At 34.6% G+C, this 25,660-nt stretch overlaps 1 protein-coding gene across 1 annotated transcript; it reads right to left on the minus strand.

Moving 5' to 3' along the window:
- Nucleotides 1-22,231: 22,231 nt before the first annotated feature.
- LOC149143315 (uncharacterized) lies at nucleotides 22,232-22,904 on the minus strand. Its single transcript, XM_089451771.1, has 3 exons — nucleotides 22,599-22,904; nucleotides 22,429-22,494; nucleotides 22,232-22,344 (listed from the first exon to the last, which is right to left on the minus strand). The coding sequence occupies exons 1-3, from the start codon at nucleotides 22,885-22,887 to the stop codon at nucleotides 22,232-22,234; spliced, it is 468 nt and encodes a 155-aa protein (XP_089307897.1). The 5' UTR covers nucleotides 22,888-22,904.
- Nucleotides 22,905-25,660: the final 2,756 nt, after the last annotated feature.

The raw sequence follows: 25,660 nt of genomic DNA on the forward strand, positions 1-25,660 counted from the left end.
TAAGGAGTCACAATATAATCCAGCCGACCTAACAATAATAATATAAAGCCACAAAAATAACAATAGAGGGATTCTATGGGGCACAGAAATAACAATATGGGGGTAATAGGGGCACAACAATATAAATAAGGGGTATAACTACAATAGTAATGGGGTAATCACTAGTATTATAGGGACCCAACATTTTCTATGTTGAAGAGTGATGATGCTACTGTTTGTATGTGATTGAAGATCAATGATGGTTCTGTGATTATTTCAAAATGATTCAATGGTTCTGTGTGTGACTCAAATTTTATTTTAGAGTGACAATGGTTCAGTTTCAGGGTTCAATGTTTTGAGATTTGTACGCGGGTATGCTTAAAGGAAGTCGTGTATACACGCAAGTTTTCTAAAGTAAAGTAGCGTATATATTCTGACATTTTATTTATCAATGTTTGCAGGAGCAACAATTAGTTTCAGTGATGGGTAATAATTTTATGGCTTGGTATATTGATAAGTAGTTGTGCATTGAAGTTTATGATCTGATCTGGTTTAGTTTGATCTAGTTGGACTGGTTGCATTAGTTGATTAAAATTCAGTGAATTAATTCAACATCTAGTTATGTATTTGGCTCAGTAATATGTGATGGTTTCAGAATGTGATTGAGTGATTAATTCAGTGGTACAAAGCTGTAGATTATTTTTTCAGTATATTAAGATATTTACGTAGGTACTCTTCATGGAAAACACGTATATACATGGATATGCTTATGAACAATAGCTTATACATGTTGATATATGGATGATCGGGATTTGTAGTGTCATAATCTAGTTTATGTGATGAACAGTATGTGGATTGGTATTCTAGTAAATTGATTTATAATGATCTAATTTCTTTGAGTGTTTAAGAATATGTTGATTGATTTGGGTCTCAGTTGGTTCAATGATTGGTTGATTTAGTTGGTGCAATGATTTGTTGCAATGTTCAAGCTTCAGTTTTGATATTTGGTATTGGACTTAAATGATGGTAGTGTGTCCAGTTTGAAAATTTGATGGAAAGTGGCCTACAAGTTGTGATGTTTTGTACGAGGTGGATCCAATGTGAAAATTTATGAAACGTGGTCCATGAAAGTGTTGAGGGTTAGAGCCTTCAGTAAGGGAGTCGAAGCTTCCTTCTAGTGGTAACTAGTAAATCATATCAGGGGGTCAGAGCTCCCTTCCGTTGGGTGCCAGTAAATGCAATTAGGTGGTTGGAGCTCCCTTCCAGTAGGTGTTACAGAACAAGAGAAGGTTGTATCATTCTACAAGTGGGTGCCTGCATGCTAGTATGTTTCTGTGCTAGTACAATATTCTAAGAATTTTTTCATTATAATAAGATGAAGACAAAGATGACAACAACAATGGTTTTTTCCCACATTGGGTTTCCACCTAAAAATAATGGTGTTCATGTGTGTTGATGTGATTCTTATGTTTGATCCTTTGTTTTCTTCTTATTGCACATGGTTACTATTTAATTAATTCCTAATGAAGTACTGATACACTGGTTCAAGTTGAACAGATCATGAATTAACTGAAAAGTTAGTTAACTGGATATACACTAGTTTTCTGTATAAAAATCACGTACATACGTGGGTTTACTTCATTATAGTTGCATACATAAATCTGGATAAGAAAAGAAAAGGTTTTAGTGAATTCAATTGATGTAGATGATATGGATGTTTCACATGATTGAAAATTGAATTTATCTACTAACTTTATGTTGGAATTATGACTAATGTGTTATCCTTGATGACAACCTACTTGATGAATTGTCTTTTGAAGGCAGCCTACTTGATGAAGATGTCAACATGATGTGTTTACTTGTGACAAAGAGTTTAGTCGAAGGCATATCAGTTCAAAGAAAAAGGAATGATAAAGATAAAGTTTGAAGAAGTATATGTGGGTTATGTGAAGTAAAGTCGCATACATACACAAGTATGGAGAAGAAAAGGTTCATACAATTTCCGCACCATGGTATTCTAAACATGATCTGTATATGAAACTACTTGCGGTTTATGTAAATTGCAAGTGATTAAATTTGAGTTTTGAGGCTCTTATGTTAAATTCATAAAACATGAATTAAACTTCAGAATTTGAAGAATAATGCATAAAATACCACCATAACACTAAACACAAAACAACAAGTGATGAAGGAGTTCACGCCTCCTGGGCTACGTCTCCTGGTCCAGCTTCCAATGCTTGGCCCTCTTTCATTATGCTAAAAAATGATTATTAAAATAATTTACAGTGCTCAAATGGATTCAAAACCTATTCCAACAACTTTAGAGCTATAAAAAACCCCTGTCTAACCTCTTTCAGCTCCCAAAAATACCAAAACGGGAGAAAGTTATGAGCTTCCCAAGTTTTGCTGCTAGTCGACCTACAAATTCGCCAAGTTCGGCTAACCGTTCTACAAATCCACCTCTTTTTTAGCTAACTGGGTGACAAATTGGTGAACTGCCGACCCAAATTGTGGGATCATTAATTTTCCTAATGTCCCATGTGCGCGCGACGGTGGTCACATAACCCCCATGTGACTAGGGGTTGGTGCTTAGGGTCTAGCCCACTCCAGTTGCTCCTTTGGTTCTCGGCTCTGTGGTCGCATGGAATGTTTTAAAGTTGTGGGGGGTGAAGCTAAGCTCTAGCCCCTGGTCCCACCCCTTGTCCATGTGGGCGTGGTGACTAGGGCTGGGGCTAGCCCTTGGGCCTTTTACCATACCTCTTCCATATAAAGTTTACATATAATATTTGTGGGTCCTTTAAACAAGGATCACATATAGCGCAACGGTAATGGCGTTGTTTATTTGGAGAGAGGTTCTGTGTTTGAACTTGGTGGAGGTGAAGTTTTTCCCTGCCAAAATTTTAGTGGCCACTGAGGTGCCACGTGGTAGCCTTTGGCTGGGCCACGTGGCAGCGTCTGGTTGGTCCACGTTTCACACCACTAAACAATCACATTCAACCCAATCAGCGCCACTAATAACCTACAACATGTTGCAATGTCATTGGCTCCTGAAGCCCAGTCAAACTTGCACATCTAGCAGGCCCAGTCAACTGTACAGACTATTGATTGGGCAGCCTGCACAATTTTTGCCAAAATTTGCCTATTTGGGAAATTGATCAGAACTCGTTTCCAGGAGCATACGACACCCGGTTTCTGTGAAACGAGTTGCGTTGGATTCAGGATGACGAGGTCTATGCAGTCATTCCATTTTCGAGCCATCTAGACAACTTTCATTTTTGAGAATATTTTTGATCCAATAGATCAAAATACCAAGGGTCTTTACCATGGTTTTGACCTATGGTATTGAGTCCAACAATGGATATTTGATACTATCCAAGAATATCATCGACAATAGTATGGTTTTGACATGTGTTATTGGCTAAGGGCTAAGCTATATAAGGAGATGAAGATCAAAGTACTTTGTGTGTGCAAGTAATGAATATTTCATGAATAGTTAGATTTGAAGCAAGTGTGCATGTAATGGGCTATTAATGAATAGTTTGATCTAAAACTAAGTATGCACCCAGTAATTTGATTATGGATCAGATCCAGTAGATCTGAAATGACAATATTGAGAATGGATTGATTTGATCTGTAATGTTTATGTCTGACAAATTTTTTGTTATGTATGCCGAGAGATGGGTTTGTTCTAAAGGTCTCATGTGCAGTGAAGCTATAAGTCAATAGTTGCAGATCTATACACGGGTTTGATAACTTGAAAGCTGTGTACATATGTAGGTTTAATTATGGGTAGTCGTGTATTAATTCTGCGGTATAGATAGATCTGTACACTGGTATTCCTCTTCAAAGACGCGTACATACATGGAATTATTTTATGGAAAGTGCGTATAAAAGCTAGGGTTTTGCTAAATAAGATGTATGATCAGTCTAATCAATCTTGTTGTGTTTTTCTTGTCTATCAATGAAGTCTTACTTGATGATTTGGTCTTAATAATTATGTTTGAAGATGAATTGATTGAGGTTTTCTACGTTGAAGAGTGATTATGCTACTAGTTGTATGTGATTGAAGATTAGTGATGGTTGTGTGATTATTTCAAAATGATTCAATGGTTCTGTGTGACTCAAAGTTTATTTTAGAGTGACAGTGGTTCAGTTTCAGGGTTCAATGTTTTGATATCTATACGTGGGTATGCTTAAAGGAAGTCATGTATACACGTAGGTTTGCTAAAGTAAAGTAGCGTATATTTTCTGACATTTTATTAATCAGGGTTTGCAGGAGCAACAATTGGTTTCAGTGATGGGTAACAATGTATGGCTTGGTATATTGATAAGTGATTGTGCATTGAAGTTTCCGATCTAATCTGGTTTAGTTTTATCTATTTGGACTGGTTGCATTAGCTGATTAAAATTCAATGAATATTTCAGTGAATTAATTCAGCAGCTGGTTATGGATTTGGCTTAGTAATATGTGATGGTTTTAGAATGTGGTTGAGTGATTGATTCGGTGGTACAAAGATGTAGATTTAGTTTTCAGTATATTAAGATATGTACGCAGGTACTCTTCATGGAAAGTGCATATATACATGGATATGCTTAGGAACAATAGCATATATATGTTGATATATGGTTGATTAGGGTTTGTAGTGTCAAAATCTTGTTTATGTGATGACTAGTATGTGAATTGGTATTCTAGTAAATTGATTTATAGTGATCTAATTTCTTTGAGTGTTTAAGAATAAGTTAATTGATTTGGGTCTCAGTTAGTTCAATGATTGGTTCATTCAGTTGGTTTAATGATTGAGTGATTTGTTGCAATGTTCAAGCTTCAATTATTTGGTATTGAACTTAAAGGATGGTAGTGGGTATATATTCCAAAATAAAACCAAAAAAATATATCCATTTCTATTTTGGAATATATACCTTCCTTTTGAATGAGGCGGTTCCCGAACGTTCTCAGATATGAAAGAAGTGTCTGAGGCTTGGTCCCAACCAACTCCCACAAATTCCTCGATGGTTATAACATCCAAAATTATGAAGATCTTGACAAAGTTCCCTCTGGAAAATAGGTCAACGTACCCCGTGAATTCACTGAGAGATCCTTGCTTAGAATAGAGAAACTTTGTCTTGTCTTGCCCAAATCTTTCGAGGATACTTCAAGAATGGTTCACCAAAGCCACCAGCATCATCCGTCTCCATTTGTGCCAATTTGGTCTTGTTGTATTAGTATGACATATTGTTTAACGCATCCTATGGCACGTCGAGGATGTATCAGCTCAAATGGGAGAGGATAGAAGGAATTTGTACCATTCTCAATGCTTAAAATATTGCTAACAATTACGCTTCTTCGTTTGAGTGAAAGTGAAAGGGGGATGTAAATACAGATTCGTGAATTATAGGCATTGTTATTCTTGATGGATCCAAGGCATCCCACCATACAGTTGACCAGAAGATAAGTTCCATTTTCCGTCGGCAAGCAATGTTAAGCCATCAAGGTCTGATCTTTTGATCGCTAAATACTGTTTTTGTGAACGAGGCACGTCTCAAATAATCGCACTAACATTTGCAATACCTGAATTAGATAGGTCTGTACACATCAAATCCTGCATACAAAGCTTTGTGTCATCCAAACTGCCATTAGTATCTATAACGAATGGACCCAACTTGCTACAATAGGCTATCTGTGTCGTTGCACTACCAAGAGGGAACCACGTCTAGAATTTGACCAACCATCAGTTGCTTTATAGCTTAACAAAATTGCTTTGCTCAGTATACTTTAATACCTTTTGACTGGAAATCGTTTGGATTTTGGTGAGGAGCACAAGCCATTGCGGCCAAGCTGTCAGAGTCAAATTCATAATTGGAATCAGCAGCGAATTGGGAAGAGATGTCAATTTCATCAAGATAGCTTGAATTAGAGCGTTGATTGAGGCTTTTTTTTAGTGTTCCTCGAATCTCCCTAGTATTCAGAGAAAGTTTCGTCGGATAGAGGAATTGCACCTAAATTTTATTTGGTAATAGAGTGGGGGGGGACTATAATTCTGATTTATTTAACCAATCGCAATGATCTGCAGCGTTCTTCCCATGGGCAGGTAAATGAGTACTGCCCAACATACACAACAATCGTTCTTCTTGCGAGTGTTTTGATTCTTCAAAGTAGACACCTTCGAGAGGTGAACGCACGGTAATTATAAAAGTCTATTCTTCTCAAAATCATATTACATCATTAAATTTTATAAGGAAAAAGAAAATATTTTTTTTTTTAACTTATTTTTCTATGAATTTACTCAAATTTTGAACTGAAATATTTGGTTCATGCATAATTTGATTCCTCATCCAAGGAGTACCCATGTTGCGTATTTTCGATGGACTTACACAAAAAATTGAGAAATAAATTAAAAACGTGATTGCAATACACAAAAAATGAGAAATAAATTAAAAACGTGATTGCAATCACGTATTTTCATGTATTTCTCATTTTTTGTGTGGCAGGGTCCATCGCAAGTATGCAACATGGGTGTTGGATGAGGAATCAAATTTTGCATCCAATAAGTACTTCTGTTCGAAATTTGAATAAAGCATTAAGGAGATAAGTTGAAAATACGAGTCGAAGAAGTAGTTTTATTATTTTATTATTTTTTAATATTTTTACTTTTTTATTCGGTGAATGATCACCATGGTTGACATCATCATCTTGAATCTTATTGGTTTTTATAAAGTTTATTTTGGTTGTAATCTGAATAAAGCATTATGGAGATAAGTTGAAAATACGAGTTGAAGAAGTAGTTTTATTATTTTTAATATTTTAACTTTTTTACTCGGTGAATGATCACCATGGTTGACATCATCATCTTATTGGTTTTTAAAAAGTTTATTTTGGTTGTAATTTTTTCGGGCCTCTCCTCGACCTCCTCGGCCGAGTCCCTCGACCTCCTCGGCCGAGTCGATGGCGGCCTTGTGTTGAGAGTTCGGCAAGCTCACCCTCACCATATGAATAGTGAGCCCCCTAACGGGTCCTACCGGGCCTCTCCTTTAGTCGAGAGCCCTTTCTGGGCAGGCTCACCCCTTATTTATATAGCGCGGAGGTTTTTCAAGATTTCGATGGCGGCCCGGTAACCCATTTTATTCTCGTAAAGATCTCATGTTATGATATGGCCAACTAAAAAATCCCACTCACTTTCACTAGTTAGCCCACCACCCACTTTAGACCCACACCTCCACTAGTTAGCCAACCACCCACCTTTTTTAGACCCACACCTCTAATGTAAATGATGGATAAGCAAAGGCTTTTCGGGGACGATGTAATTGGAGTTCCTTCTCATAAATGGTATAGGCTCACTGGAGTCACTTGTGGTGAATGGCAAAAGAGGAGCAGAGCCCTTGTGTTTCTTCCCATTCACATTTACGAAAAAGAGCTCTTTCTCAATCATATACATTGGGTTCTTATCTGGATGCAGCACCGAAACCTCTGCTAAAACAGGGCCACACTCCTTTATCTCATTAAAACGACGGTAAGTGAACTTGTAAGTTGAATATGGATAATCCCATCCTGATCCAGGGCCATAGTTTCAGAAGTGTAGAAACTAGCAGCCAATACCCATATCCCAAGGAGACCTCCGAAATAAGCTCCCATGTTTTTTTACACAATTTTCTTCAAACGGATTCAGTTTATCGCAGGGAACAAGGGCTTCCGATGCAAGTGGAACTACATTATAATAATATATATGCGAAAAACGTCTCTGTGGGAAGACGCTGCGAAACCCATAGTCCAAAACAGGTGGTGTTTTAAAATCCATCTCCAAAACAGGTGGTTTTTGAAATCCGTCTCCAAAACAGGTGTTGTTCTCCGCAGACCGCCTTCCATTAAAGTGAAATTATCTTTCAATCCAGGGACGTACCTGATGGACTTTGATGGGCAAATTTTCCATCACATTGTGATTTGTCCGTGATGGTCAAAAAAATTCCAATCCACAGTTGATTCGTTTGTGATATTCAAAATAATTCCATGCACAATGTGACTTGTGTGCGATAGTGAAAACAAATTCCATAGTCAAAAATCTCCCATGCATAATGTGATTTGTCAACGATAATTAAGAAAAATAAATTAAAAAAAATCCATGCACAATGTGATTTGTCAACGATAATTAAGAAAAATAAATTAAAAAAAATCCATGCACAATGTGATTTATGTGTGATAGTCAAAAAATTTCCATGCCCATCACCATTTTGTAATAAAATATAATTGAAACTGGAATTAGAATTGGAAAAACGGTTTAAATCAAATTTGAAATTTTTAAGTGATAAGGTGATGGACTGGTCTATGTTCGTTAATTGAATACGGGTGGTTTATCCAGGTTTAATTTTGTTCATAAATTTAATTTTGTTTGAATTTAATTTTTTTTCATTTAATTTTAATTAGAAGAGTGTTTAAATTATTTCAATGGTGGAAATAAATTCAGCATTGATAAAAATTCTTGGATTCTAAAATCCTAAAACTTTAATCCAAATTTTCTAAAATTTTTACCAATCTTAATCAAAATCTTGCCAAAGTTTTCACTATTTTTTAGCGAAATTGTTGGGGTTTGGAAATTATTGCGGTTTGGTGTGTACTCTGTCTAACTTATAAACGAAATAGACTGGTTTGGTGTGTACTCTGTCTAACTTATAAACGAAATAAACTATTCCACGATTATTCAGCAAAATAATTTTAAACAAAAATATGATTTTCTATTATTTAAAATACATTTTTGAATATATAAATAAATTTAACTCCTAATAAAATCCATAAAACACTCATTTTACAAATTAACAAACTCCGGTTACGACGGGCTCATCTCCGTAGCGGTCCAGGGGCAGGGCCACGTCTTACGAGAATTTGAGAATACGTGGACAAAAAGGTGGATTATTTGGTCCGAGAATTTGAGAGTACGTGGATAAAAAGGTAGATTGTTTGGAAGTTGTCACTGGTTTTAAATTAATGTGTTTTAGGAGTATGTCTTTTAAGATATTAGATTTTACTTTTATATTTAAAGATATAATTTGAAGAGTTGGGAAAATTATAATTTATAATCATTGATGTTTATATAATTTATATGTTTTAAAATTTTTAACATAATAATTTTATTTTTATATTTAAGATAGGATTTAAATAATAATATATTATTATTGAGTTGAGATATTTATTTTACAATTTAATAGGAGGGGAGGTGTGAGTATAAAAATAAAAAATAAAAAATATGTTATAAATAGAAAATAATGTTGGTTATAATTAAAAAAAGAAAAATACAAAGTAAAAATTGTGGGAATGAGATATTTAAATTTTATAATGTAAAAAGAAACTATTTCAAGATTTATTTGATTCTATATATACTCTATTTAACATTTAAAAATACAATTTAAACAATGAAAAATAACATATTGTATTTTGCAGTCTAAAAAAAATTACATGTCTATTAATTCATATTAGATATGTAATGAAAATAGATTTATACTGATTTAAAAAAAAAAAAAAAACAAAAAAACAAACTTCTTTTATTCTTTTCCTAAAATATATTTATCCCCTACTATATTTTGAAAAGATGATTACACAAGATCATTCTATATGCAAGCAGATTACTTACAAAGTGAGTTATGAGATATGGAATCATTATGTAGTTGATGACTTGACTTTTCTCATTTAAATTTGATGTAAAATTATAATTTTAAGCTTAACTAATTGTGATTTTTAATTAATTTTAAATTTTAAATTTATATAAATATTATTAATTTTATATATATATATATATATATATATATATTTTCAACTAAAAATTACAACAATAAATCAGGTCGACTAAACTGTATGATTGACCACTGTGAATTTTGCGTACATGCGTTAAGGAACAATTTATCTATCAGATGGAGACCAAGTTTACTATGAATATGCATTGTAAAGGTTATGGTAAAAGTTACTTGCGTCCTCAACACGTCTTTGGATGGAGAGTCACAATAGATGTGAAGACTAAGTTCAAAAAGAATCTCATTGATGAATTAAACGTACGTAAAGATGTGGTCAATGTGTCATCACAAGTTTGGTATTTATTTAAGAGTTTTAAAGTTTTATATATAGAGATATTTTTTTAAGTGTTTGATATGTTTTTAAATAATTTCAATGAAATTGACCGTAGAACGTAAATATTATTTTAAAATGTTTTAAATATATTTCATTTTAATTTTGAATTTATCAAAAGTTATTAAATCTATCTTCACACTAAAAGAAGTTCACGTTTCAAGAGATTTGATTTTTATGGGGGCTTGGTAGATTCATAATTAAAATATATTTAAGATGGTTTTATTATTAATTATAATTAATTATATTATAATTATTAATTTTTATTTTTAGTTTTATGTAATTTGATTAAGTCAAAATGTTTATTGATAATTATCATTATTAATTATTTGTTTTACTTTATTTCAATTTTAATTTTATTTTATTTTGACCTAGTCAAAATATTTATGGGACATTATAGCAACTCTACATACTGAGATAGAGAGGGCCTCTCTAAAAAATTACTTTTAACTTTTTATTATTTTTTAATTGAGTCCACATGTAAATGTTTACAAACATTTACACCACTACAACATTTCCCCTATACCTTTTCGTTTTTATATTTTTATTTGTAACTTTGGTTGGACTACATCTTCATCATGTCCAATATATGAACCACTTATTTCACAGAACACCCCATTCTCGTCTATCCAAAACTTGGTGGATTTTTGGTTTTTATATTTAATTTTACAAAATGTTATAAAATAAAATTAAATAAAAATTTATAAAATATTTTGATTTTAAAATGAGTTATGATTTTTGTGGTATTGATAAGTCATGGTATTGTAACAAAGTCAATTTACAAATTATTAATATCCATGATATGTTTATTGTAAGTATTACGTTTTAATTTAAAAAATAAAATATTTATAAAAAAAATTATTGGAAATGAGTTATGGTATTGATAAACCATGGTATGGTATTGGCCCATAGCATTGCAAGAAAGATATTAATAATATCGATGATAAAATATGGGTGAATATTCATTGTTAAGAATTTTATTATAATGTAAATATTAAAATTTAATGTGTTTATTAGTTACATTTAAATATAGTTAATTTATATGCTAAAATAGATGTTAATTTATACCTATTATTTATATGTTCTATTTTGTGTATATTATCGCACATTTACTCTATACTGGATTAGAGAGTATCTTTAAGCTCAATTAATTTATAATTATATGAAAATTAAATTATTTAATTAATAACACAATGTTATTATAATTCTTATTAATTGTGATTGACAATAAGAATAAATTGGGTTCATATAAGCATATATATTATGATTCTTATTAGTTGTGATTGACAATAATAATAGCTTGTGTCTATATTGTGAAATAAGAATTTATTATATAGTATGAGAGCCCCGATATGGTTTCAAAAATATAATAGAGTAACAAAACAGTAATTAAAGTTGAATTGAGATTTTGTTTTTAGAGATTACAAAAAGAGAATTTTTTTTAAATATTCGCATTAAAAACCAAAAATGCCATGCTCCTAGATCCTACAGATATGTTTGATTAATGCATATTAATGCAATATTGTATTTGTTGTATCCACCTGCAACTTCATGTATCAGATACATTTTAAGAATTCAAACGTCAATGACACTGTACCATTAGACAAAACAACTGTATCAGTAATCATTGATTGAATATTTCATTATTGGCTGTTGAATGATAATGCAACTATATCAAGATATCTCTGATTCAGTATTTCATGATCGATTGTGTTTTTAAAAGAATTAAAAAGATCATAATTTTATTTTGAAAAGACCAAACTCTTAGTAATGAACAATCTGCTTAGTAATGAACAATGGGCGACTAGAGTTCTGGTTACCAAGAAACGAGAATGAAGTGTCAGAAGACGAAGAGTAATTCAGATTTCTATTCACTATCATGGAAGATGCGGCTATATACGATTCAGCGCATGAAATCCCATTAAACAGAAACTAAAATCTGGCTAAAGGGAAATGGAATGGCATGGTTTCTGTTCAATCAATCGCATCTCTAAACCCCGTAATTTCAATTAAGTTTCCCTGAACTCGACCCGCTCCTTTCCTCGTCAAAGGTGTAAACCATAGTTACCAAGTTAGGCCGTACTGGCCAAAAAAATATGTAAATTTGTTAATTCGATTCGGTACAGCCAATAATTCGTGAATTACAACTCGGTATGGTGAATGATTTTGGTCAAATCTTTCTATTGGCTTACCGCCTCCAACATTCGCTGTTCCATCGTCCCATGTGCTTTGTGTCTCCACCCTGAATTTTCCAGAGTCCATTGTGCTTCGTGCCTCCACCTTGAACACAGAACTCCGCTTCCGCTGTGCTTCTTGCCTCGACCTTGGACACAGACAGAAAAGAGAAAAAACAAAGATAATTACATGAATATCTAGATGATTCATCATATTAAGTGTAACTATGTTAATTTGGTAACTTCGTAACTTGGTAAGTATGAAATGTTAATGACTAATACATTGTCTTTAATGACTATTTCATGACTATTTAGTATGAAATATTAATGACTAATACTCTTTCCATTTTTCGGTTTCATTTTGTTATTTCACTATTATTTACAGATAGGTTCCAACATACAATATGGTATAATGGAAAGCAAATTGTTTTAAATAAATAATTTTTTTATTAAATAATTAATTTAATAGAAAGTAAAAATTTTATTAAATAATTAATTTAATTAAAAATAAATTAAATTAAAGAAAAAAATTATTGTTATTGACATTAAATAATATAAATAGCATCTATACATATACATAGACATAGACATATTTCAGAGTTATCATTGCTTAATTAAATGTTACTCAAATTTGATTTGTAATTCTATTTTTTGAAAAAATCAATCGAGATACTTTGAAGAGAGAGGTGAGTTAGTAATTTTTATATAATGACAATTTACAATAATAATAAAAAAATTAACTTATAAAATAGTAAATTAGTTGCAAATTATATATATACAAAAAACTATAATATCTATATTGAAAAAAATTATAAACTGTCAAATTTCAATGTATAATGGATAATTAGTTAGTAATTTCTTATAACTGTAAATTACAATAAATAAAAAAATATAACTTCTATCTTAACAAAAATTATAAAATACTAAATTAGTTGCAAACTAATAACTCTTATATAAAGAAACAAAAAACAATAACTTCTATATTGGAAATTTTTTTAAAATAAGTGTTAATTGGATAACTCCTATTAAAAAAATTAGAAAAAAGATGAATTCAGTATTAGAAATATTATAAAAATTATAAATAGCAAACTTTAGTTGCTAATCCATAACTATGCAAAATAAATAGAAAAAAAAAGAATTGATCTATAACATTTCAAACAGGAGAAATTAACAATGGAAATAAGTAAACAAAAATATACTTATTAGGAAAAGATTCAATAATTTTTCATATAATAATGGTACCTTTAAAAAAAATTAAGTATTTGTAAAATGTAAAATGTATAATGTTAAATAGAATTCAAATTTTTTCCGTATCGAATCGAATTTGAATTCGAATTTGTTGACTATGGTGTAAACTGGTTACCCAAAAGCTCTCGCTCTCTCACACATATATTCCAAAATACAACCAAAAATATATATCCAACACTTCGGTTCTTGAATCTTATCTGGATGTAGCACCTTCTCAATCATGTACCTTCGGTTCTTATCTGGATGCAGCACCGAAGCCTCTGCTAAAAAAGGGTCACACTCCTCCTTTATCTCATTAAAACGACTGTAAGTGGACTTGTAAGTTGAATATGGATCATCCCATCCCAGGGCCATAGTTTCACAAGTGTAGAAACTGCCAGCCAATACCCATATCCCAAAGAGAGCTCCGAAATACTCTCCCATGTTTTTTTACACACAATTTTCCTTCAAACGACGGATTTAGATTATCGCAGGGAACAAGGGCTTCCGGTGCAGGTGGAAGTACATTATAATAATAGATACGCAAAAAGCGTCATCTCTGGGAAGACGCTGCGAAATCCGTCGTCCAAAACAGGTGGTTTTTTGAAATCCGTCTGGTAGTTGTTCTCCACAGGCCTTCCATTTACCTGATGGAATTTGATGTCCACAGGGCTTCCATTTACCTGATGGAATTTGATGGGCAAATTGTCCATCACAATGTGATTGTTCTGGTCTCTCACACTGAAAAATTTTCCATGGGAAATGTGAATCGTCTATGATATTTAAAAATTCTCCATGCACAATGTGACTTGTCTGCGATAGTCAAAAAATTTCCATTCACAATGTCAAAAAATTTCCATTCACAATGTGACTAGTGTATGAAAGTCAAAAAATTTCCATGCATAATGTGACTCCTTTGGGATAGTAAAAAAATTCATGTAGTGTGACTTGTGATAGTTAAAAAAAAAAATTTCAGTGTCATTAAAAATTTTCCATGCCCATCAACATTTTGTAATAAAAGATATAATTGAAATAGAATTGTAAAATTAGTTAAATTTAAATTTTTTTTATTAGAATCTCTTTAAAAAAATTCAAAAAATCAAATTATTAAAATATTTGAATAGTGGGACAACAAAGGCTGGTACTAAGGAGACTACTATCATTGATACCATCACAGCGTCCCCACTGAGCTTATTAGTGTCCTTGGTGAGGTAGGCGGTGTCATGTTTTGTCGTCCATCTCACCTGATGGTGTCCAAAATATCTCTTTTGCTACAGAACAAAGGGTCAAATGGTGCAATGAAGAAGTAAAACCAGTGGTGGCGATACGCAAGAAGGCACGGTATCGGCTTCCATTAGGCTATCCCGCTTTGCATGAACCTGAAGCGGGCCTGGAACCTATAATGTCGCAGCACAACAAGGAAAAGGTATGCTCCCATGCGAATTAAAGGTTTTTTAATCCCAAGAAATGGCAGTTTTGGGCCGGGGGAAAATTGAAATGGGGTTTTTTAAGCAATGTTGTTTTACAAATATTTAGGTCAAATTTTGTGTTGAATTTCTGTGAAGAATTTCCATCCTGTTGTTTTTCCCCTTTTGAATTGTTCTGGTAGACTGTTTCCGCATTAAACAATTTATTAGGGCATTTAACAGTTATCTCTTAAAGTCTGTATTTTTACGGTGATTATTTCCAATTTTCAGTGACCATGTAGTAAGCTATAGATTTACTAATCTTTCTAGAGTTTTCATAATTTCCCTTAAGATAGGGGCTCTAGGAAGGTTTCTTTCATGTTATCCAGCGATCCCAATCTTCCTCCCTGAACAACGGTTTTATGAAGGCCAAAACTTTTATCCAGAGTCCAAATGTTGTTTGCGTGTCCCTCTGTTACACAGCTTTTTCCATTTGGACCACTGACTCACATCCTAGAGCGATGGTGGTTTGAATGGAGCAACATATTCTCCGTTTCTCGACCCTGCAAGTATATAGCCATTAGAATAGGTTTCAGTTGGTGGTTTTGCCAGGGTTGTTACTGTATCTATTGTTGCGAGGGACCAGAGCTCTAAACCGCCTTGACAGTGGTTTTGGGATCGCCTGGTTTTTCCAGGAAGGTTTCCTATCAGATTTTGATTATTCATTTTTCTGAGGGTTTATTTCAAATCATTTATTTAATATAAGAAACTTACTCCTATTAGCTAGCTCGGACTGGAGGTGACGAGTGTCCACAATCGGCCTCATAGTCCGTTTCGCCTGACATATGTCCCAGCTACCTATACGTGTAACTTTACTGTTCTAGGACAGTGAAGATACCGAGGAGATTTCCAAAGCAAGTGGCTAATTCGGTGGCATTGACATTCTTTTTGACGGAAAAATCCAGGCAAGTTTAGGTGTGGGTGTTGAGGAGCCTACTCGAGGTCAGGAGGTACTTAATTTCTGGCGTGACATTCCCTATAGTTGGCACAAGAAATATTCCCATGGGAATGTACCTGGCCTGACAAGTATATAACCTGGTGCCGTAGACATTCTCGAGAGTGGTGATTCCGAGGATGGTTGGGACGTGGGACCCATCGTTATTACTACCAGTTTCATAGATAGGCGGGAAGGCTTTTAAATAGAAAGGACACCTCTGTTATACACGTAGGCGGATGGACCCATTTGAATCTGACACATCTCTACATGAAGCATTTATCCAAGCCACAATGGTGGCTGAGTCACAATGCCACGTAAACCAAAATATGATGAGGCAGGTGGCACACTCCCCTCGGCTGACAACCTTGGGGGATGGACGTGACTTGTGGATGGAAGCCAGTATTATGCCATGAAACAATCTTGAGAGGAAAAAAGATGGCGAAAGGAAGGGTGGTAGAAAACAACGTCCCATAAAAATTACTGCTCCTGCGCCTATTCTCTCATTTGGTCACGACGTGCTCCTTGATCGTATTACGAGTCTTCAGAAGAGAGCGTTAGTCGGAAGGTGGTACTTTTATGAAATTGAAGAAGCCGAGATGAGACAGTGGCTGGCCAAGAAGTGGAAAATCCTGTTGGGCTATGTTCCTACGGTGGTGAAACTCATGGGAGGATGGTATAGCTTTCATTTTTTGAGTGAAGAAGACCTCAGAAAAATAGCAGAAAGGCCATGGGTCAAGGACCGAGGCTTTTTGGCAATGTATGCTTGGTACGTGGGCTTCAATCCCTTGAAGCAAACACCAAAGAACAAACTCATATGGGTCAAATTTCCCGGACTGCCATTGGAATTTTGGACCAAGGAAGTCTTTTTTGATATTGGAAACGCCATCGGAAAATTCGTCTACGTAGATCCTCACTGTTTGGGAGCTAGGGATAAGAGAATTGCTTGGGTCCTAATAGAAAAAGACTTTGGTGAGGCTTCTCCGGACCACATTGAACTAAAATGGGAAAACATGAACCTCACTCAGCGTCTGGATTTCTGGGGAATTCCATTCCAATGCCTCAACTGTCACCAAACTGGTCATCTAATTGCAAATTGCCCCAAAGAAAGGGGGGCATGGCAGTCATTGTGGGAGCATAAAGGGGCTCACCAAAGGATGTAGAAGGAAAACAAATCGGAGTTCTTTTCTCCTCGTCATGGCTATGCCAACAAATCCAACGGAAATACTTTGGGCTCAGGTAATTCTAGTCATACAAATCAAATATTTTTTGAACCTTCTCCTAAACTTATAAAAAAGGCATATGTTCCTATTCCTATTCAAATCCATTCTTCATCCCCATTGTCTGAGTAGTCAGGTTCCCATATAGCTATTGATTCATCTTTTCGAGAACATCCCCAAATGTTTTCTTCTCCAGTCTTTCCTCATATGTCGCTACAGTCGCAACATACTATGATAGACATCCCATCTACTTCATATGCCACATACACACAAGCCCGAAGACTTCATTCTCCAGCGACACAACCAAATTCTCCAAAAGATAAAGATAAGGCACCTGCCCAATTCTCTCCGGCATCCTCTCCAATTAACTCTATTGACAATGACCTTGATTTCCTCCTACAAAGGAAAACTCTTGACCTCAAATCGCTTACAATACATAAGCCAAAGGGATCTGGGTCTCCTGTAATCAGCCCAACATCTGCAGGGAATATTACTGTGAGGCGTAAAAACAACAGAGGCAGCAGACATTTTAGAGGTCGCCCTTGTCAAACACATACTACCCTGACAAATTTGCCATCTCTCATTGATATTCCCATTTCATCTCCCATCTCTCCCAGGGCACTTAGAGCTTGCATGCCCTCCAATAGGCTCAAATGAACTCAATTCTATCACTGAATATAAGGGGTTTGGGGGCCCATCCAAAATTCCTCGCTCTAAGAGATCTTTTCATTTCATCTAAATCCAACATAATTCTCATCCAAGAATCAATGCACTCTGCTACCCAAACAGTTGATTATTTTAGGAGGATGCTTCCCACATGGTATATAATGGCAACTGATGCCAATGGTAGATTTGGTGGTCTTGCTGTTTTTTGGGACCCAAGATGGGAAAATCTGAAGGATTTTTCTTGTACGGTGGGTATTTTCCTAATTGGTCATATCAGAGGTATCCCGGGAAGATCGCATATTCTCAATGTGTATGCCCCCTACAAAGAGAGGGAAGGGTTTTGGGATACAATGGAGGTATCGAGGATTCTAAATGCTCCCTCTCTGATTTTGGCAAGGGATCTTAATTGTACCTTAGGCATAGAAGAACTGTGGGGACTATCTAGGGTGGTAGACAGAATGGCACAGAAGTTAAGAGAAATTATCCTATCACACAACTTAATAGATGTCTTCCCTCCCAAAAATGCTCCCACTTGGGATAATGGAAGAAGTGGTAATAAATATATAGCTAAGAGACTTGATAGATTTCTTGTTCAAGAAAACATGATAGAGAAGATGGGGGATGTTAGATCTTCTATTGTCGAAAACTTCGTATCAGACCATTGCCCAATCACTCTTCTTTGGCGTAATTCTGATACAAGGTATGGATTTCCTTTCAAATTCAATCGAATCTGGCTAGAAGATTCAAATTTTGATTCCCTTGTCCGATTATTCTGGAAGGAAAGAAGAAATACAGAGGAGGATTTTTCTAGCTCAGAAAGATTTATAAATAGGCTTTGATTCCTTAAAGTAGAGGTTAAAAAATGGGAAAGGAAGAAGGAGGAATTGAGAAGGGAGTTGGCTATTATTGAGGAGGAATTAAAAACCATGCATAATAAAATGACTGCCCATGTTCTCCCTCCCATAGTAAGGGAAAAAATTCATGCTTTAGAACTAGGGAAAAAGAAAATCCTTCAAATTAGGGAGATGACCTGGAGGTTGAAAAGCAGAGCAATATGGATCAAGGAAGGAGATAAAAATACCAATTTCTTCCACCACTTTGCAAATCACAGAAGAAAACAAAATTCTATTTGGCAGATAAAGGATGGTGAAGGGAACAATTATAACAAGCAATTGGATATTACAGATCTAGTGGTATCATATTTTAAAAATGCATATAATAGAGTGGAAATGGAGGATATGGATGCTCAACCGTGGGCAAATAAAAAGTTTAAAGAAGAGGACAATACGGAGTTGTTTAAGAAGGTTAAGGAGGAAGAACTAGTTCAAGCAATTAAATCAATGAAAGGAGATAAAAGCCCGGGTCCAGATGGATGGACAGTAGAATTTTTTGCTCATTTCATAGACATATTTCAGGAGGACCTGATACAAATGGTGGAGGAATCTAGGACGAAAGGCTTCATACATCCTCATCTAAATTCCACATATATCTCCCTTATCCCAAAGAAATCAAAGATAGAAACTTTTGCGGATTATCGTCCAATATCACTGTGTAATCTAACATATAAGATTATCTCTAAGATCATAGCCAACAGACTGAAAGGTTCTTTATCTAAATTCATCTTTCCTGAGAAATATGGTTTTTTAAATAACAGAATAATCCATGATGCAGTGGCGGTTGCACAGGAATGTATGCACAGTATTAAGTCAAAAAAGATGAATGCAACAGTGATGAAGGTTGACTTAAAAAAAGCTTATGATTGCTTAGATTGGGGATACCTAAGAATGGTATTATTTAAAATTGGCATAAACTCAAATATGACTAAATGGATCATGGGGTGTGTGTCTTCAGTTCGCTATGTAGTGATAATTAATGGATTCCCATCCAAATTTTTTGTTGCTGGTAGAGGACTGAGACAAGGATGTGCATTATCCCCTCTTCTTTTTTTATCCTGACAAGTAAAAGTTACTTACCTCCTCAACACGTCTTTGGATGGAGACTCATAATAGATGTGAAGACTAAGTTTAAAAAGAATCTCATCGATGAATTAAAGGTAAAGTTTGCCCCTTTGTCATTAAAAGTTTGATATATTTACTTCAGAATTATAATTATATATATATATATATATATATATATATTTTTTTTTTTTTTTTTTGAGTGTTTCATATAGATTTATTAAATAATTTTAATAAAATGATTGTATAATGTAAATGTTATTTTAAAATGTTATTTATGTTTAGATTTATTTTAATTTTGGATTTATTTATTAGATCTATTTATTAAGCACGAAGATATTAAATCTATTTTCACTCTAAAAGAAATTTGTATTTCAAAATATTTGATCTCTCCCAATTTGGTAGATCCAAAATTAAGATGGATCTAGGCTTGTTTTATTATTAATTATAATTATAATTATTAATTTTTTATTTTTTATTTTTAGTTTTATGTAATTTGATCAACTCAAAATGTTTTATTGATAATTATCATTATTAATTATTTGATTTATTCTATTTTATTTTTTAATTTTATTTTAATTTTAATTTTATTTTGACCAAGTGAAAATGTTTACAGGACATTACAACAACTCTACATTACTGAGTTGGAGAGCACCTCTCTAGGCAATTACTTTTAACTTTTTATTATTTTTTAACTGAGCCCACATGTAAATGTTTACAAACATTTACACCACTACAACATTTCCCATATAGCTTTTCGTTTTTATATTTAATTTTAAAAATGAATTAAAATTAAATTAAATTAAATATTATAAAATATTTTGACTTTGAAATGAGTTATGGTTTTTGGGTAAGTGGTATTGATAAGTCATGGTATTGTAACAAAGCCAATTTATAAGTTATTAATATCCATGGTAAATGGAGGAGAACGTCATTGTTAAGAATCTTGTTATATTGTATGTTTATTGTAAGTATTAAGTTTTAATTTAAAAAATAAAATATTTATAATTTTTTATTATTATTTTGAAATGAGTTACTTTTTTTGGCATGGTATTGATAAGCCATGGTATTGGCCCATGGTATTGTAAAAAGGAGATTAATAATATCCATGGTAAAATAGGGCTGAATATTCATGGTTAATGTAACATCCCTAGATTTATGTAAATTTGAAAGTTACTGTGGTAAAAAGACTAATACAGTTGTTGTTATGTTTTAAACAAAACTGTGGCAAACTAATTCTGATTTGATAATTATATTTAAATATTTTCTTGGAATTGCTGGCAGCCTCTTAGAGGTGAATCTTAAAGAAAATGATCAGTTGAGATAACTGATGGAACTACCCTTCAGGAGAGAAAAGGTCCTGACTGAGGGAATTCTGGGGGGGGTGGACAGACAGAAGAAAAGACAATCTTGCTCCAAGAGCAAAGAAGAAAAAGAAAAGCAAGGTTACGTCTGGTGAGGACCAGATAACCTGGCACAAGGAGTGCACTAATCCCTGTTGAGGGCTGGAGGCCTGCAGGATAGCTCGGGGGGAGAACTCCGTCTGAAGGATGGATCTCATGGCTGGGAGGAGAGCAGAAATAAAGGTGACTTTTTGTTTGAGCAAAACCATTCCTGACAGAGATAATCAGGTACGGTTCCAAACTAGTAGTCCCTGATAAATTATATACTGTGTATGGAAAGTACAGTGATTTAGTATGAGTAAAAGATATTATCAGTTCATGCCCCGACTCGGGTAGCAGAACGTCTCTTATACTGTCTGCATGCTATAAATCTGCATATATATAAATAATTTCCCACAGTAATCGTTAATGTTATAGCATTTGAGCTATGGTTATTCTTCTGTTATCGTTATGGTCATCGTAGCACACAGTTTGTAGTTTATATGTGTCTGTATACAGGAAATGCTATGTCTAGGGTTTACCATCGGCCAGTAACATAGGCCCAAAGACTTGTTGTCAACCCTTGTCATAAGGTGAGGCTCTTGGGTCTACTGTCCAAAGTTCTCTGTACAGAACCTTCGGTTGGACATGCACGGTTTTTGTGTTAAAATTGTTTTTAACCGACTTATCCTCTCGCTTACCGTCGGCGTCTTTCTTTGTTTCAAAAGATGCAACCCTTACTCGTTTGCAGCCCCGGCATTCCCAGTTTACCAGATATAAAGTTTACTTCCGTTTAATAACCCCCTTCTCTAATAACACTGGGGTCGTGACTGCTACACTGTAGCCCGTCCCGAAGCAGGGTTTTCCTAACCCGTGTTCAACTTATTTTTATACTCAGTTTATTATTTCTGTCTGGTACTAACCCAGACTGGTCCACGACAGGACAGTTCTTACTTAGTTTTTCCAAATGCAATATCCATGCTATCTTTCAGTAGCACTGGGATGGGTGACCTCCCGGGAAGTCCTAGTGTTACTCTAGCCCAAGCGCGCTTAACTGCGGAGTTCTGATGGGATCCGGTGCATTAACGCTGGTATGATCGCACCCAAGAAACCTTTACAGTCATTAACTTGTAACATGATAGACGCATTCACAACTTAAATTAAGCCGCGGCCAACTGTGGAGGGTTCTTAACAAAGAAGCCGAAAGCGGATGGAAAACCTCAGTGAAAACCTGATCTGCATGAGACCATACCGGGTTTACATGACTGTAAACCTGAAATTCTCCAAACAAATAAACTCTGAAACGCCGAGGATCCTTACCTGGGGTGTTAGGAGATTGTTGCAGCACAAGTCGATATGGAGATCGCCCGGAGCACAGCCAAACAACTGTATGAAACTTGACAGAAAATGTAAATGGCGGTAAGAAAACTCAGAGATAGCTAACCATTAAAGCAAACATAAGCCGAGGAACGAAAAGACACCATGATTACCTGTAAGGTTCATAGCAACGAAACCCAGCTCCGGAGCACTGCAGGTTGCAGCAATGAATGGTTGGAAGACGAACTTGAGCAGAAGCAGTGATCGAGCCGCATTAGCCGCGGACATCAAATGATCTAACACGGTGAATGGCCACATAAATACCACCGATAAACCCTGATAGAATTTCCGCCCTCCGATCTCCAGAAAAGATCTAGACCGTCGAAGTATGGCGGGAGTTGTTGGCGGAAAAATCAATGTTGGCTTCTCCAAGGTGTCACATGGCTGGAGTAACCAGGCCATGCCACCTGCCCTGGAAGGACGGTTCACAGTAAAGGCTGGAAAGAGCTGTCACCAGTTGAGTGCTGTGGCGGGACCATGGAAGGCCACGCCCATTAATACAAAACGTTCAAACATCTACGGCAGCTATAACATATAATCAATACATAAACCAAACCCCAATGCTGACAGGGAGAAGCCGCGTGGTAAGTTACAACTGAGACCCGAAGTTAAACACAGTCAATGACATATGTGGACAAGGATTATATATGTTAATGTAAGGGCGTGCCAACTGTGTAATGATAAGGTATAAGATGCGTAGGTAAGACGGAATTATTTATATGATGAACCTTGAACTTAATGGTTATAATGTTTATGCGTGTATTTTTTAAAAAAAAATTGTATGTACATTTAAGTGGGTGTGACAAGTGGTATCAGAGCTAAAGGTTGCAATACTGGCGCCTTTGGGAATTGGTAGGCGGAAAGGATATTGAGGTACGCCATCAGTAGGCATTAACTCAGGTATGAGTTTAATCATTCGCATATTCATTTATTTCATACACTACTTTTGGCATGACAGGTGTGATTCATGTTTATAACTTCTTTGAGAAGTAAGTAATAAGTTGTTACATAACTACGTTCATAACGTTGGATTCCTGATGAGGATAAAAGACAATGAAACTTTTGTCGCACTTACAAACAAAATTGAACACTCATTACGCTTAAGCACAATAGTGAACACTCATTGAGGAAGTGACCACCAACTACCAACTTTTGATTTGCACATATGGCCATAACAACCATGCATAAATTGAACTAGATTGAAATTACAATGAACGAAACTTAATAAGCCAATGCATGAATATAAATCAGGGGGAACATCCTTGAATAGGATGAAAAATTGTTTTAAAAAGGACATTAGAAGAACCCCTTTAGATATTGAAAACATGCAATGAGTCAAGCAGCGAGACTTGATTGTCATAACTAACTTTGATTCAGTCTTGTCATGGATGCATGAAGATGATTGGTAGTTGAGATTGGTTAGTGTTGTATGACTAACCCATAGAACTTATATGCATTAATTGAATTGGACTAAGATTGCTACAATCCGTAAACAAGTGAAGTTGATTGATGTCACATGCATGGAATGTGTGTGTGAAGATTCTCTCTCTCTATGCTATAGTTCTAGTTGTTTATGAGAAGAGTTCTTAATTTTATTCACCATGAGAATGCATGATGAATAGTATATGCTTATGTCCTAATAGTTTTAATGATGATTACCTTCTAATCATCTGAAATCCATTAGCATGGTATGTGTTAATCATTACTTGTTGAGAGATAAAAATCATTGGAGCCTCGATTTAATGATGGTTGAATTTATCTCCACTATGGGAATGATGAATTTCCTATGCATGTTGCATTCTAGTGTGAAGTTAAGAGTAGAGGCATGTTCAGTGGGTAACATTTCGAGGACCCATTCCTGGTATGATTACATGCGATAATTATTCATAAATAGACAACCTGTGTTAATGCAATTGTCAGTAAACTCTAAACTACCTTCCCCAGCTATAGATGCTTCCAAAGGAAAAGGAAGCAAGGAGAAGGAAGAAGACCGTGCTGTAGGGACAGACGGAGATGGAAAAGAAATAGCCAGGTCTGGTGATGACCAGATAGCGCAAGCTTTGGGTGTCAGAATCTTGCAGAAAACTCTAAGTCTGGGGACGACTAGATAGTGCTCGATGAGCATGTGAGTATTTCCTTGGCCATGCTTAAGGAGTTGGAAAATGATATCTATAGTGTGTTTCTGTTAATGATTTTCGTAATGTCTCCTTGAAGTCATTATTCGGAAATGGACACATAGTATTGTTATGATAATTGTTGCATCTAGCATCAAGTGGTAATTTTGGTGCGTGTGTGACACTTAGGAGATTATGCTTCTAATTGCATAAGTAGAGCAATTGCTTCCGGTTAGGGTGGTTTAAACTTGTTAGTTATGCATGTTGACGCAAGAATAAGATAAGTGTCTTGTTCACTTACTTGAAGAACATGTATGAATGTTTTATATGATTTCTTAGTAGAGAAAGTATTTGAATGCATGCAATAAAAGAATGGTTCTTTTATAGATTTTTCTTGGTAAAGAAAATGGGTTAAGGCATGCAGTTAAAGATTGATGGTTCATATGTTTTCTTGGTAGAGAAAATATGATAATACTTGCAGTAAAAGAATTGGTTCTTTTATATGCTGCTTAGTAAGAGAATAGGTAGTTCCTCCTAGTAGGACTACATGTGAGTCTTGTGAGAGAAATGTTTGTCTCTTGTTGTCTTTCTTGGAATAAAATCCTTGCTAAATATAGCCAAAGAATCTTCTTGAGAAAGAGGATGAGGCATATAAATGTCCTGAGGACATAGCATGGAAGGTGGCCGAGTTTTCTTGAATTAAAGTATGTATCTTTAATTGGTAAAAGCTTCTTGGAAAATATATATATTTATATATGTATATGCTAATTGCATTATGATTCTAGTTAGTTTCTAAGCTCTAGTGATATGACTATGCATTACATGCATGATAAAAGATAACTAAGAATGTGCTTCTAGGCACATAGATATTCATCCCTAAATTCTTGAGGAAAGAATATATTACATATATACATAAATATCGTCTCCTCCTAAGAGTATGCATACTTCATGTATGAAGATGCATGATTTTATGAGAATTTTCTCGAAAATAAAAATAGAGGTTCTTTCCTTAAAGACACATTAGAATAGTGTCCATACAAGAACCAAAATCCTTACTTGTT

This window comes from Pinus tabuliformis, chromosome X (assembly GCF_031772625.1).
Source record: "Pinus tabuliformis cultivar Carrire ecotype Pingquan chromosome X, CPIR1, whole genome shotgun sequence".
NCBI classification, from domain to species: Eukaryota; Viridiplantae; Streptophyta; class Pinopsida; order Pinales; family Pinaceae; genus Pinus; species Pinus tabuliformis.

Bases quoted from the DNA above. Each gene is read 5' to 3' on its own strand.
- LOC149143315 (XM_089451771.1), bottom strand. From the start codon at position 22,887: ATGGCCTGGTTACTCCAGCCATGTGACACCTTGGAGAAGCCAACATTG. The intron at 22,495-22,598 runs GTAATCATGGTG...AGTTTCATACAG, and splicing joins CGTTGCTATGAACCTTACAG to TTGTTTGGCTGTGCTCCGGG. The intron at 22,345-22,428 runs GTAAGGATCCTC...GGTCTCATGCAG, and splicing joins ACAATCTCCTAACACCCCAG to ATCAGGTTTTCACTGAGGTT.